This window comes from Symphodus melops, assembly GCF_947650265.1.
Source record: "Symphodus melops genome assembly, chromosome: 16".
Taxonomy (NCBI): Eukaryota; Metazoa; Chordata; class Actinopteri; order Labriformes; family Labridae; genus Symphodus; species Symphodus melops.
In genome coordinates this window covers 2,196,763-2,208,236 of record NC_136706.1, presented here as the reverse complement: position 1 = coordinate 2,208,236, position 11,474 = coordinate 2,196,763, and the positions used below count along the sequence as shown (strand labels likewise).

General features: G+C 39.5%; 1 protein-coding gene across 1 annotated transcript; it reads right to left on the bottom strand.

Moving 5' to 3' along the window:
* Positions 1-192: 192 nt before the first annotated feature.
* Positions 193-10,296, bottom strand: sec14l7 (SEC14-like lipid binding 7). Its single transcript, XM_079363954.1, has 12 exons — positions 10,155-10,296; positions 8,450-8,525; positions 4,489-4,532; positions 4,292-4,354; positions 3,969-4,157; positions 3,735-3,830; positions 3,588-3,648; positions 3,401-3,484; positions 2,574-2,680; positions 2,340-2,479; positions 1,961-2,130; positions 193-1,200 (listed from the first exon to the last, which is right to left on the bottom strand). The coding sequence occupies exons 1-12, from the start codon at positions 10,206-10,208 to the stop codon at positions 1,070-1,072; spliced, it is 1,215 nt and encodes a 404-aa protein (XP_079220080.1). The 5' UTR covers positions 10,209-10,296; the 3' UTR covers positions 193-1,069.
* Positions 10,297-11,474: the final 1,178 nt, after the last annotated feature.

The window sequence follows — 11,474 nt, the reverse complement described above, 5'->3', positions numbered from 1 at the left end:
CGATAATCTGTCCATGTAGGAAAACTGACAACAAACAGTTTCTGTTTTTACACATTTTCTACTTTTATTGAAAATATCATTAATGTACAAACTACAGGTAGCAAATCTCATTCATTAATTTAAAAAAAAAAAACACTTTGTAAATTATAGTTTTCAAGGGTCTATTTAAATAAAAACCTGAGAGGCAAAAAGTCACCAAGTTTGACTTTTATTGTTCCAAATTCTCCCATGTGTATGTTTCAGTTTTAAAAGTGAAACAATTTAATTCTTGCAGAGATTAAAAGCATATATATTTTTTCAGGATTATCTCTGAAACAGATGTCTGTAACAGCAGATTATTCTTCAGAAATGTTGAGGTGTTTGTTGTTGTAATACTCACATTGGCCACAAGAGGCCGCATTGCATCAAGACCTAATAGGAAGGTCTAAATAGGTGAGTTTTAATTCCTTCAAGATCAGGAAATCCTTTTCGTCTCTTGTCTCTCAGGATTTCATTAGTACTTAGAAAACACAAGTACAATTATAAAAAATAAAATAAAATAAAAATAATAAGAAGAGCACCATGTTGCAAAAATCAAAAACATGATCTCCACTTCATCTAACTTCGCTCCTTTTTCCTCCTCAGCTTGCAAGTCATCCATTTTCTTATCAAACATGAAAATTCAGTCAACATACTGCAGTATCGTAAAATATAAAACTTTATATCATTAATTACAAAGACATGATTATGCTTAAGAAGTTGTTCCTTCAACATAAATTAATGAAAAATTCAAGTGGTTCCGGTTTCAAATGTTGCTAAAACTAAATATTATATAAAGTGAGAAAATTCAGAGGAAGATTTTTTTTTCTTTTTTTAAATATCATGGACGGGTGGAAGAAGTGTGAAGAAGTGTTTGTGTAGAAAAATGCGAAAGCTTTCAAGTCAGCTTTTAACACGTGAAAGACAAAAAGCAGAGAAAGTAAGTGGGGATGAAAGGAGAGATAGTTTGACTTAACGGTACATATGTATTCAAAGATGTGTCTATCTCACAGACTGAAAATATGAAGGTACAGCACATCCGTGTTTATCATCACTGCAGCCTTCTGTCTCCGGTCTTGGTCACTGCAGCCATCTGTCCTTCTGGAGGCGTAATAACCTCGACTTTGTAGCTGATCCTCTTCGAGTGAAGGATGCTGTAGCTGTTATCGAAACACAGCACGTCTGAACAGAGTGAAGGAGAGAGGAGAAAAGGTTAGCAGCTAGCATCCTGCAGGGTTTTAAGAAGACTTTGTGTATAAACATGCTTGTTTACATTTTGCAATGAGTAAGATTAAAAAGGGTGTCTCCACACCTGTCATAAAGTATGAACACAAATGAACAATATTTATGAACTATTTCTATTTACACTTAATACATCTTCTGATGTTCCTGGTTCTAATCCTCAATGGGCAGAGCGATGGAGTTTGCAAGCTTCTTTTTTCTACCTTAGCTTAACTTAATGCTAAGCTAAGCTAATTTAGATAATATTTTGTCTGTAGTAAGTGTATAAACATGGGTATCAATCTTCTCATCTAAGTGTCGGCAAGATAGTGAAAGCATTTTTTAACAAGTTGAACCACTTGATAAGATTGTAAAGAATTAAAACTAACTAAATGTTTCAGTTTCTACATTTGATATGTTGTCTTTGTGCTATTTTTAATTAAATCTGAGGTTTCCATGTTTGTCACTCATCATGTTCTGTCCAAGAACTTAATCATCACTTGCTGAACTGCACCTGCTCTTCTTGTACAGTGTCTTCAGATAACGTTGGCTATGAATTGGTGCTATACAAACAAACTGATTGATGGACCTCATTCTGTTTTTAATTGAGTGACCTGCCCCAGATACAAGTTGATTATCTCTGCATCAGTGATTAACAGGAAACGATCAGCCTGTAATCCAACAATCCTTTAACTGATAAATTACGAGTGTGGTGACTCACAGACTCCGGGCTCGGGGCAGCTGAGGCCACCGTCTTCAGGGACCAGGTGAGCGTTGTAGCGCTCGCTTGGTAGCACCTGCAGCATCTCGGCCACCTTCTGAGCGACGCCCTCTTTGGTCCTTCTGTAGACTCCGAACCCAATATCTGCCCCATCGCTGGAAAACTGCCACCTAAAAATAAACCAGGTAAAACTTAATTAAAAAAAATGTTTTGTTTTTTTTAAATCCCTGCATTTTATAATTTCATGTCCCCCTAAGAAACAATTTATCAGAAGTATTTGCCCAGAGAATAAATCAAATATATATTTTCACCACAAAAAATATGTGTTTTGAGTTGCTTAAGTGTACAAATCTGCACAGATGTTGTGCTAACAAGCTACCTCAGAAGGCTGCTGGGTGTCTTAACGTCATACTCCAGCTGGAACATGGAGCCGCGGCTGATGGTCACGCTGTTGTCGTACTGAATTTTTATCGAGTCCTGAACGTAGTACGACCTGGGTACTGTACCGCCGTATTTGATCTGCAACAACAAAAGGAAATATTTGAATTATTGTCATTTAGAGAGATGACACCGTGCTTGCTTTAGCACTACCAGGGCATCCTTTTGCTCTCACCATGGTTTTGCAGCGGGGGTCTCCATCAGGATCCGTCAGGGTACCTCCGTACACAACGGGAAGCTGCTCTGGGTCAATATGTTTACGTAACACTTCTTGCCAGTTACCTTAGAAACAGAGTTATGTTTTATAAGCTTAGAATTAACTTATTTTCAGCCATGCTAGCAGAGAGTTAATGCAAACAAATATTCAGGAACAAACAATGTCTCAACCAACTATTGAGACGATTAAGTCTTTCTTGATAAACATGGTTCCCAAAGATAAACACCAAAAACACAAACCACTGACACGTTCTTTAAATTTTATGGTTGAATTGCATGTGTGAATGCACATTATTCTGTTTTGATTGCAGGCATTTTTTTCACCTCGTGCAAGCCTGGAACTTTTGTTTAAAGTTGGGGCTGTGGGGAGGTGAGAACGCAGCAGGAAATATTCAGAGAAATTCTCCACGAGCAGGGCTTAAGAGAGGTGTCGAAGCTGTGGTGGAATTTCTGTCATGACTTGATTTAATGTGTAAGTCAGACCTGAGACGGTTCAGCTTTGTCTCGAGACCAAGGACAGCTTAGACTTTAGAAGAATCCAGCACTTTTCTCCACAGACAGAAGTCCTATCACACAACCCGTGACAGTCGTGCACATAATGAAGCTGCTTGTTTCTCTTTACTGCTTGCAGTCATGTTCTTGTATTATGCACAATTCCAGCGACAGAGTCTGACCTTATAATGAGACTATTTAGTATTCATAACATCAGGAGTTGTGTGGACTCTGATGTCAGACTTTAGTTGTCTTGTTGGCATAAATCGTGTTTGTTCACTCTGAGATACTCACTTCCTAAAATGACGATCTTACGTCGTGTTTCCTCACTCAGGAAATGTTTGATCAGGTTGTAAGCCATTGGAAACATTCGAGGAGCTGCAGCAAAGACAAACATTAGAGCACAGGAAGACCCACCTAAAGGACAAATTCAAACCTCGAGACAAATGTTGAAATATACAGATCTGCTGGAGTGCAGTACCTTTAATAAGAAACACTCTTTTCATTCCCTCTGGGTAGTTTTCTTCAAACATGGTGAGGATCTGTGAAAAAAAACAAAAAAACTAGTTAGATGCAGTGATTTTATTTAAATGCAACACATGGATTATGACTCAGTTAGCAGACAAACCTCTCCATAAGCCTCAATAGCAGGTTTCCAGATGTGTTTGAGTCCCAGTCCTTCACAGTCGTAGATCAGAGTGATGGCTTCAATGTTCTTCCCCAGCTGAGGCAGAAGGGGAGAGCATTCAGGAAAACGAGAAGACGAGAGAAGAGAGTTGATTTCAAAAAATGGAGGAGGAAAAGAATGAGTCAAAAGATGAGAGGGAAGGAAATGAGGAGAAGAAGAGAGGAGAACACTGACCGTCTCTGCCTGCCTGCGACACTCCTTCTGCAGCATCTCCGTGTGCCTGATCTTCGTCTTCAAGAAGTCTTGTTTGGTGGCCGACATCAGCAGACCTTTAGGATCCAGAGGACCAATCACATCGTACCAGATGGGACTCCCCTCTTTGTCGTACCCACACATCCCACCAGAAACATACTTCTCTATCACCTGTGCACCAAATAAACCAGGAAGAAAGCGTACGTCATTATCATCACCATGAACACACAAACGAGGACGACAATGCACGCACGAGTGCCAAATGTGCAACATGTGTCATGTTTCCTCATTTTAGAAATGTATACCTCTGGAGGTTTCCAGTCGGATATGATGTTGTCTACATTCATCTTCCTCCTGAACTCCACGTGCTGCAGAGCGAGCGAGCGAGCGAGCGAGAGACAGAGAGAGAGAGAGAGAGAGAGTCACATCCTGCAGCTTTGTGAAGAAGCATCAGTTAATATAACAGGACTGATTGTGCAAACTCTTTCAGGTCTAAGCTTACCTTCCTGATCATGGCTTCAGATTTGTGAATGTTGAAGCTTCGGGCTGCAAAAAGAAGATTGATATTTTAACATTTGCGTTAAAAGGATCTGGGACTTTGAAGGTGCTGAAGCTTTCTGCACTTCTGCATTGGCTTCATTTTTTAACACTGAAGGCTGCTGCTTGGTTAAATACAAACTATACAAATAAATAAAGTCCAAGATCAAATGCAAGATTTTTTTTTTGCTCTTTGTGGAGTGACCTCATAAAAATAACTGATTAAAAAGTAATAGTATCTTTTATAAGAGATTGCTTGGGTTGAATCTTTACCTTATTCACTCATTGTAAATCATTACCAGTTTGTCAACAGTGCACCAGGACTACACCTGCGGCTTCTGATAAAAGTACAATAGTGACGCTGATTCAGCCAGTTTGCCTGTTTTTTGCCCCGTCCAAGGTTAACAGCAATGTAAATATTGAACAGCGGACATGGCCTCACTTCGATCCAAACCTCCCTGAACTATGGAAAACCAAACAGACACAATGTTCCTCGACCAGTTCAATGTGAAAATGGAGGTACAACAAAAAAAGATCCTGATAAAGACGGTGCTACTGCAAGATTACTTGTTCAGCTGATTCAATATTCACTTCAAGGAATTTAAAAATATATATTTAATTTGGGAATGCCAGCATTAAATGGTTGATGTCAGTTTCTGATCAGTTCCTTTTTTTCTTGGTTACGCTCATATCTTAACCTTTGATCGTCCTTAAATCATTTAAACATAAAAACATGATTAGATTCAAACAGACAGTAAAGTACTCTCAGCTTAATACAGTACAAATGGTAAAAATAAATAGAAAAAAACTATAATAATATTTTGAAATCTGCGGTTAAAATTCCAATGAATTATTCGACAGCGCGAATATAAACATCTCCATATCCTGTCACGTCATAAGAGCCAGGCTTAGTTATAAAAAAAAAGTCAATACATTCAAACATCTCGAGCTTTAATCCTACTCTGCCCGGCAAAAAAACCAAATATTAATATTTACTACGGGATAAAATCACAGGTTGGAAGATGCCGTCCTGGCTGAGTACGGTCTTGTGGAAATGAGATCAGAGGAAAGGTTATTACAGGGGAATTAAATAACTGATTAACCAAGACTACGTCGTAGATGTTGTCAACTACACACGTTTTCTAAGAATCGATGACCAATCGCTCCTCTTACGCATGTACAGTGTTACAAACGATTAGAGCCTGGTCTGCTCTGAGGATTTGCTTGTGCTGTAAATGTCTCACATCTGGGCCTGAAGCGTTTTCATGTCATCTGAAAACAAGGTTATGCTGTTCACAAAAAAGTTACATAGTCTTGCTTTAGAGGGATAATTTGACATAAAAGGTTTAACCGCTTTCCTGCCAAGAACGGGATAAGGAGATTGGTGCCATGCTCGTGTCTGTTTGACGTCTGACTGGATTGGATCTGTTTGTTAAATAGGGCCCGAGGTCCGACCTCGGAGTGAGACTGTCATTGTCTATCATCTCCAAATTCCACAGGGATGACATGAGGACCAGTCTGAACACATTCAAATTGGTCATTTTTCTATTAGTCACAGCGCCACACCGTCTTCTGGGATTAACTCCTCCTAGGGAGTGAGTCTGATTCACGTCAAAGATGTTGGAGAGCTGGACTCAAATGTTGGGTCTGATATGGCTCATTATTTTTGTTAAAAACACATCATGGGTCCAAACTGGTGCAAACAGTACTTCTGTGATTAGAGACCACTTCCTAACATTTCTGTTTGCATTTTTTTTCCCATGATGCCAAATATTATAAAAAAACCAGTTTGACCAGTATCAAACCCCAACGTGCATCGAACCTCCATGTGAAGGTGCAAAAGCAGGGAGAGCGTTAGCTTAGCTTATCATAAAGAAATGAAAACTAGCTTTTTAAAATAGCTTTGAGTGTCTTTTGTATTTGGACCAAATCAGACTCACTGCCCATGTTTCCACTCCTAAGCTAAGCTAAGCTAAGCTAAGCTAAGCTAAGCTAAGCTAACCTAACCAGCGCTTGGCTATAGCCATGTCATTTAGCCTACAGATAAGAGTCTTAATAACCTTTTTATGACATGTTGATGATTTTCTGTGTTTAGTCTTTAACACACACTGATATGGACAGTATAGACAAAATAAAAAAAGCACATTAAGTTTTGACAAATTTCTAAAAACACCACAAACTGCAACCTTAAAATAAAATGATCCGTCTCTGGAATCAACAACTCTCTGGGAGAGTTTCATCAAAAACTCAACTTGTTTTTTTAATGGCTGCTAAGAAGGCTATCACACCTTCTGAATCACTAACACTGAGAGCGGAACGACACACCTCGCTCCCCTTCAGTAATGCAAATAATCATCCGACTGATATTTCCAGTATCAGCTTCATGAGACCCAGAGGGGTCCGTGAGGGGTTTGTTGCCATATCATGTTTACTTGACATTATTATGGTTTCAGATCATATAAACTGAGATGTGATGATTTGATGGTTTTAACAACAGTGTCAAGCACATTCAGGTTGAAAGGTAAAAGAATCGCATTAAGTGTTTATTTAAGGCACTGACAAAAAAAACCAAAGAATTCAAGATGCCGTCGCTCTACTGGTGGCTTGTGACAGCAGCTGTTTCCCTTCACTGGGTGTTTTTTTCCCTTCATACTGTTTCACCAGACCTGCTCCCAGTCAATCCACAATACACACACACACACAAGCTGGACACACTTCACTCCAACCAGTCGTGCACTATGATCATGTCACTATTTCCCCCCCCCCCCCCCACATTCCTCCACTCAAACTGGCTGTGGAGTCAAGTCCAGACACAGGTTTGTTGGAAGCAGCTTTGAACGTCCCAGAGTTGCGTAGCCTCAGGTGTAAACTCTCACAAGCACCTGAAACATTTTGAATCATGGCAGCCAATCAACGGTGAGAGAGGAAACTGTCATTTCTTCCCTTTTCGTTTTCAGAGCGACTGTTTAAAAAGAAACTATGCAAGAAGAAGTTTAAAGGTAAAATACATTTCTGGTAGCATGTTTGAGGAATCTTAAACGTGGGGAAAAAAAGGCAGTTTGTGGCTGTTCTTCCTCAAAAATATGAATGCACAGGTTTAACCTTTACTCTTAGTCACATAGGGGCTGCTAAATCTTGTTTGGGGGATTATTGTATAGAGAGGGGAGGGGGGACAGTGGGTGTGTATTGTAACGATGTTTTGTACTGTAACCAATGTCTTGTGTCTTGTGTCTTGTGTTCTGCCTGTCTGTATACTGCTACTGGATGCCCTGAATTTCCCTCGGGATCAATAAAGTATCTATCTATCTATCTATCTATCTATCTATCTATCTATCTATCTATCTATCTATCTATCTATCTATCTATCATGCATTGTATGCAAACACTACAGCTGTCAGAAAATAAGGCTCAGTGAGGTTCAAACTTGTTAAGTTTACTACTAGACATCCTGCAGCCTCATATCTGCTGTCGTTCTTCACCCCATACTTCGACAGGTGTGTATGTTTTGCCATCAACATACCTGCAGAGAGACAATAGTAAAAACGACACGCTGTGTGGGCAGTAGTATCTACAGCAGTGGTGTCCAAACTTTTTTTCTTGTGGGCCAAAATTGTCGCGTTAGAATTGGTCACGGGCCACAGGGTTTTTTTTTGTTTTTTTTTTTAAATATTGGAAGGAACTTTTTGTATTTTGACCTCTTCAAAAAATAATGTAAATACACAATAACTAATTGCAGTGGGAAACTGTTGTGTTCTAATTTTTTGGAAAGAATAGTCAGGTTTTTATAGGTCTCCCTCGCTAACATGAAAAAGAAAAAAGAACGAAATATGCCATCTGATGAGGCCTGGGGCCAAAATCTTCTGATTCTTCGGGCCACAAATGGCCCCCGGGCCGCACTTTGGACACCCCTGATCTACAGGTCTCACCTCGGAGCCAGCGCAGGAGGTAGTGGTCATGTTGTGCAGGCAGGCTGGGGAGGATGTCCTGGATTTTACCCCGAAACTGAAAGACGAGAATGAACACAAAAAGTTACTTTAAAAAAAAAAAGAAGCAGAGTTTATTTCTGTTTGCATACGACACTTCTCTGATTTTCCAACCAAAGGTAACATGAGAAGTGTGACCTTGCGTCTGTACACCAACACACAACCCCCCTCCTCTCTTTAAAATGTACATGTACATGTCAGCAGCTTGTTAGCCTAGCTTAGCACCCAGACTTCAAACAGCCAGCATGGTGCTATCATAAGAACACAATCCCAACCATTTACAGCTCAATATTTAAAGTGTAACATCTTGTTTTTATTGAATCTGTGTAAAAAAAAATGTAAAAAAACAAGTGATAACATTCGATGATGAAGGTCACAGCTTCAGGTCAAGAAGCTGCTTTGCACATTAACAGCCAGTTTCATTACAGAGCATGAAACTGACGTGCTGCAGAGAGAGTTTATGACTATTATTAATTTCAAACTCGAGTCCTTTGTTAAGCCTTTGAGTGTACAGTGTGAAAAATTATACAAGGTTCAGTAACTTTACACCCGGGGTGAAAAGAGTACAAAAGTAAACATGAAAAGAGAGAAAAACATGATCTCTCTCTCTCTCTCTCTCCTGTGCAGTGTGAAAACATCCTGAGACTATAACAATCCAGGGGGGCGGCGTGCAGAGGATATAATCCTCTAAATGGACGGCCTGGGTTTGAATCCGGTCAGTTTCACGTAATCGACAGGAAGCTTCAAATTCAGACCGTGTAACTTTAGGTTTTCAAACTTTAATCCCTGAATCCACTGAACTTGTTCTTATGTTGCTTTTACTTTGACTTCATTTGGTGACGACGTCTGTTTGTTTTATTCTTACGATGGTTTATTTTACTTCTTGAAGTAGTGAGCACTGTCGTCACGTCATCATCATCATGTCCTGTGCTGTTGTTTGTGTGTAAAAGGAGGCGGACTCACTCACTGTAAACCAAATCTATCCAGGAGGACAAATAAAGTGACGTTACGTGACTTAAACACACAGCTTTTATTTCAACATTACACATTTTCAAGACTTGACTTCACACAATAAGACTCCTTAGACTCAGGTGGCTCATGTTGAAGAATGTTTATACATCAGATGAACACTCAAGAGACATGATTTAACAGTCATGCTCATAAATAACTGCTGAACACTTGAAGAAGATATTATCATCAGCAGGGTGGCGTCACATTGGCCCTCCTAGAATAACCTGTGACGACTCGGATCTCGGAGTGAATAACAAGTTTTCCCAAACAATCCATGCAGATATCAGGAAGAGCTGCTGAGACTCTCTAAGCTGTCCTTGGTCTCTAGACGAAGCTGAACTGTGTCAGCTCTACCATGAAGTGTAGAGAAGTAAATCATGCAATGTGACCAAGTTCATGGAGAAACTGTCACTTGTGGAGATGATGTTATTGTCATACAGCACACAGGTCTCTGTGATAATAAAAGCAGCATCAGTGGAAACACAACAGACAGCTGAAGTTACCATAGGATCAACGTGTTACCACAACAAAAAGGAACCAGAGCTACAGTTAAGAAAAACCTTAATCCTAAGGTTTATAGATCATTCATGCCGTCAGTGAGCCTCACAGATTTCATTTAAAAAACAAAAAAACTCACCTCAGCGAGGATTTCCTCCTGCTTTAGGCTCAAATCTCCGACTCGCCCGCTCATGTCTGAGGTGTTGTGTTGATCCAGCAGAAGCAGAGAGTGAATGAACCGGCGTGGAGGGAGAAACAGGTAGCAGAGGAAACACCACGCCTCCCTGCACACACACACACACACACACACTCTCACGCCCACAAGCACACAGGTCACTTTTAAGGGGCCTTACATAAACGTCAAATCACCTCCTATCTTTAACCTCAACTCAACCGCTGACCCCCCCCAAAAAATGAGCCACCTCTTAAATCAGGGACACAGAGTTTGACCCCAATTGGATAAGCTGTCTCCAATTATCTGGTCTGAAGTCTGTGTCCCCAGAAGACACACAAACAAACACACACACACACACATACTTTTTAATAGGACTTTAACCCTTACCTGAAGGTGCTTACTATAGCAGACACACTTCACATATTCATTTTGCCTGCACGAGAAAATCTGAAGTAAAAGTGAAAAAAAAGTGCAAACTTTTGTACTCTAATAATGAATTAACATATTTAAACGTAAACCTCGTGTGAGGAGTTTTTTTTTACTACTCATGGATTGGAGTGAAAATAAAACAAGCAAACAAAAATAGTCAACATTATTGATCATTTCGATGAAGCAATCATCACTGATGCTTTTAAACTGCTGCTGCTGCTGCTGGGTCAGAGAAAGGTTACGTCAGTGAAATATTTCGATTGATAAGCTTGAATGATTTTTTGTCAGATAACACAAGATACAAGAAGAGGCTTTAATCTGAACAGTCACGAGGCTTTACAAGCAGGGTTGATTATTTTCTCAACTTTTTAGGATGTTGGTTGAAACTGTCTTCAGGTCGAATGAACAAGATTACAAAAGAGATTTATTTTTTATTTTTTCTTTCATAAAACTCATTTTATTCGTTAAATACATGAGCTATTCAGAAACGGATCAGGACCCAGATACCAGGTTCACCAAATAAAGCTGGTGCTTATGAATAAATAGATGATTTACACAAAACACCTCAACAAAGAAATAATCATCAGAAAGCATTGAAGAACTTCTCATTTTGACAAAGCGGATCGTTGTTTTAATCATCCTAGACAGAAAATAAGTTACCTTCAAATATGATCACTCTTGCAGACAACATAGAGACGGATACACTTCTCATTCATTCTCTGAACTCTGCAAAATTCAAATTATGTAAAAAAAAAAATAAAAAAAAAATCAGCTGCAGAAAACCTGCTCATGCATGTTTGAGCTGCATGTCGGAGGTGAACTACGTCATCTCTCCCCCCGCGTGGTGTCAGATTT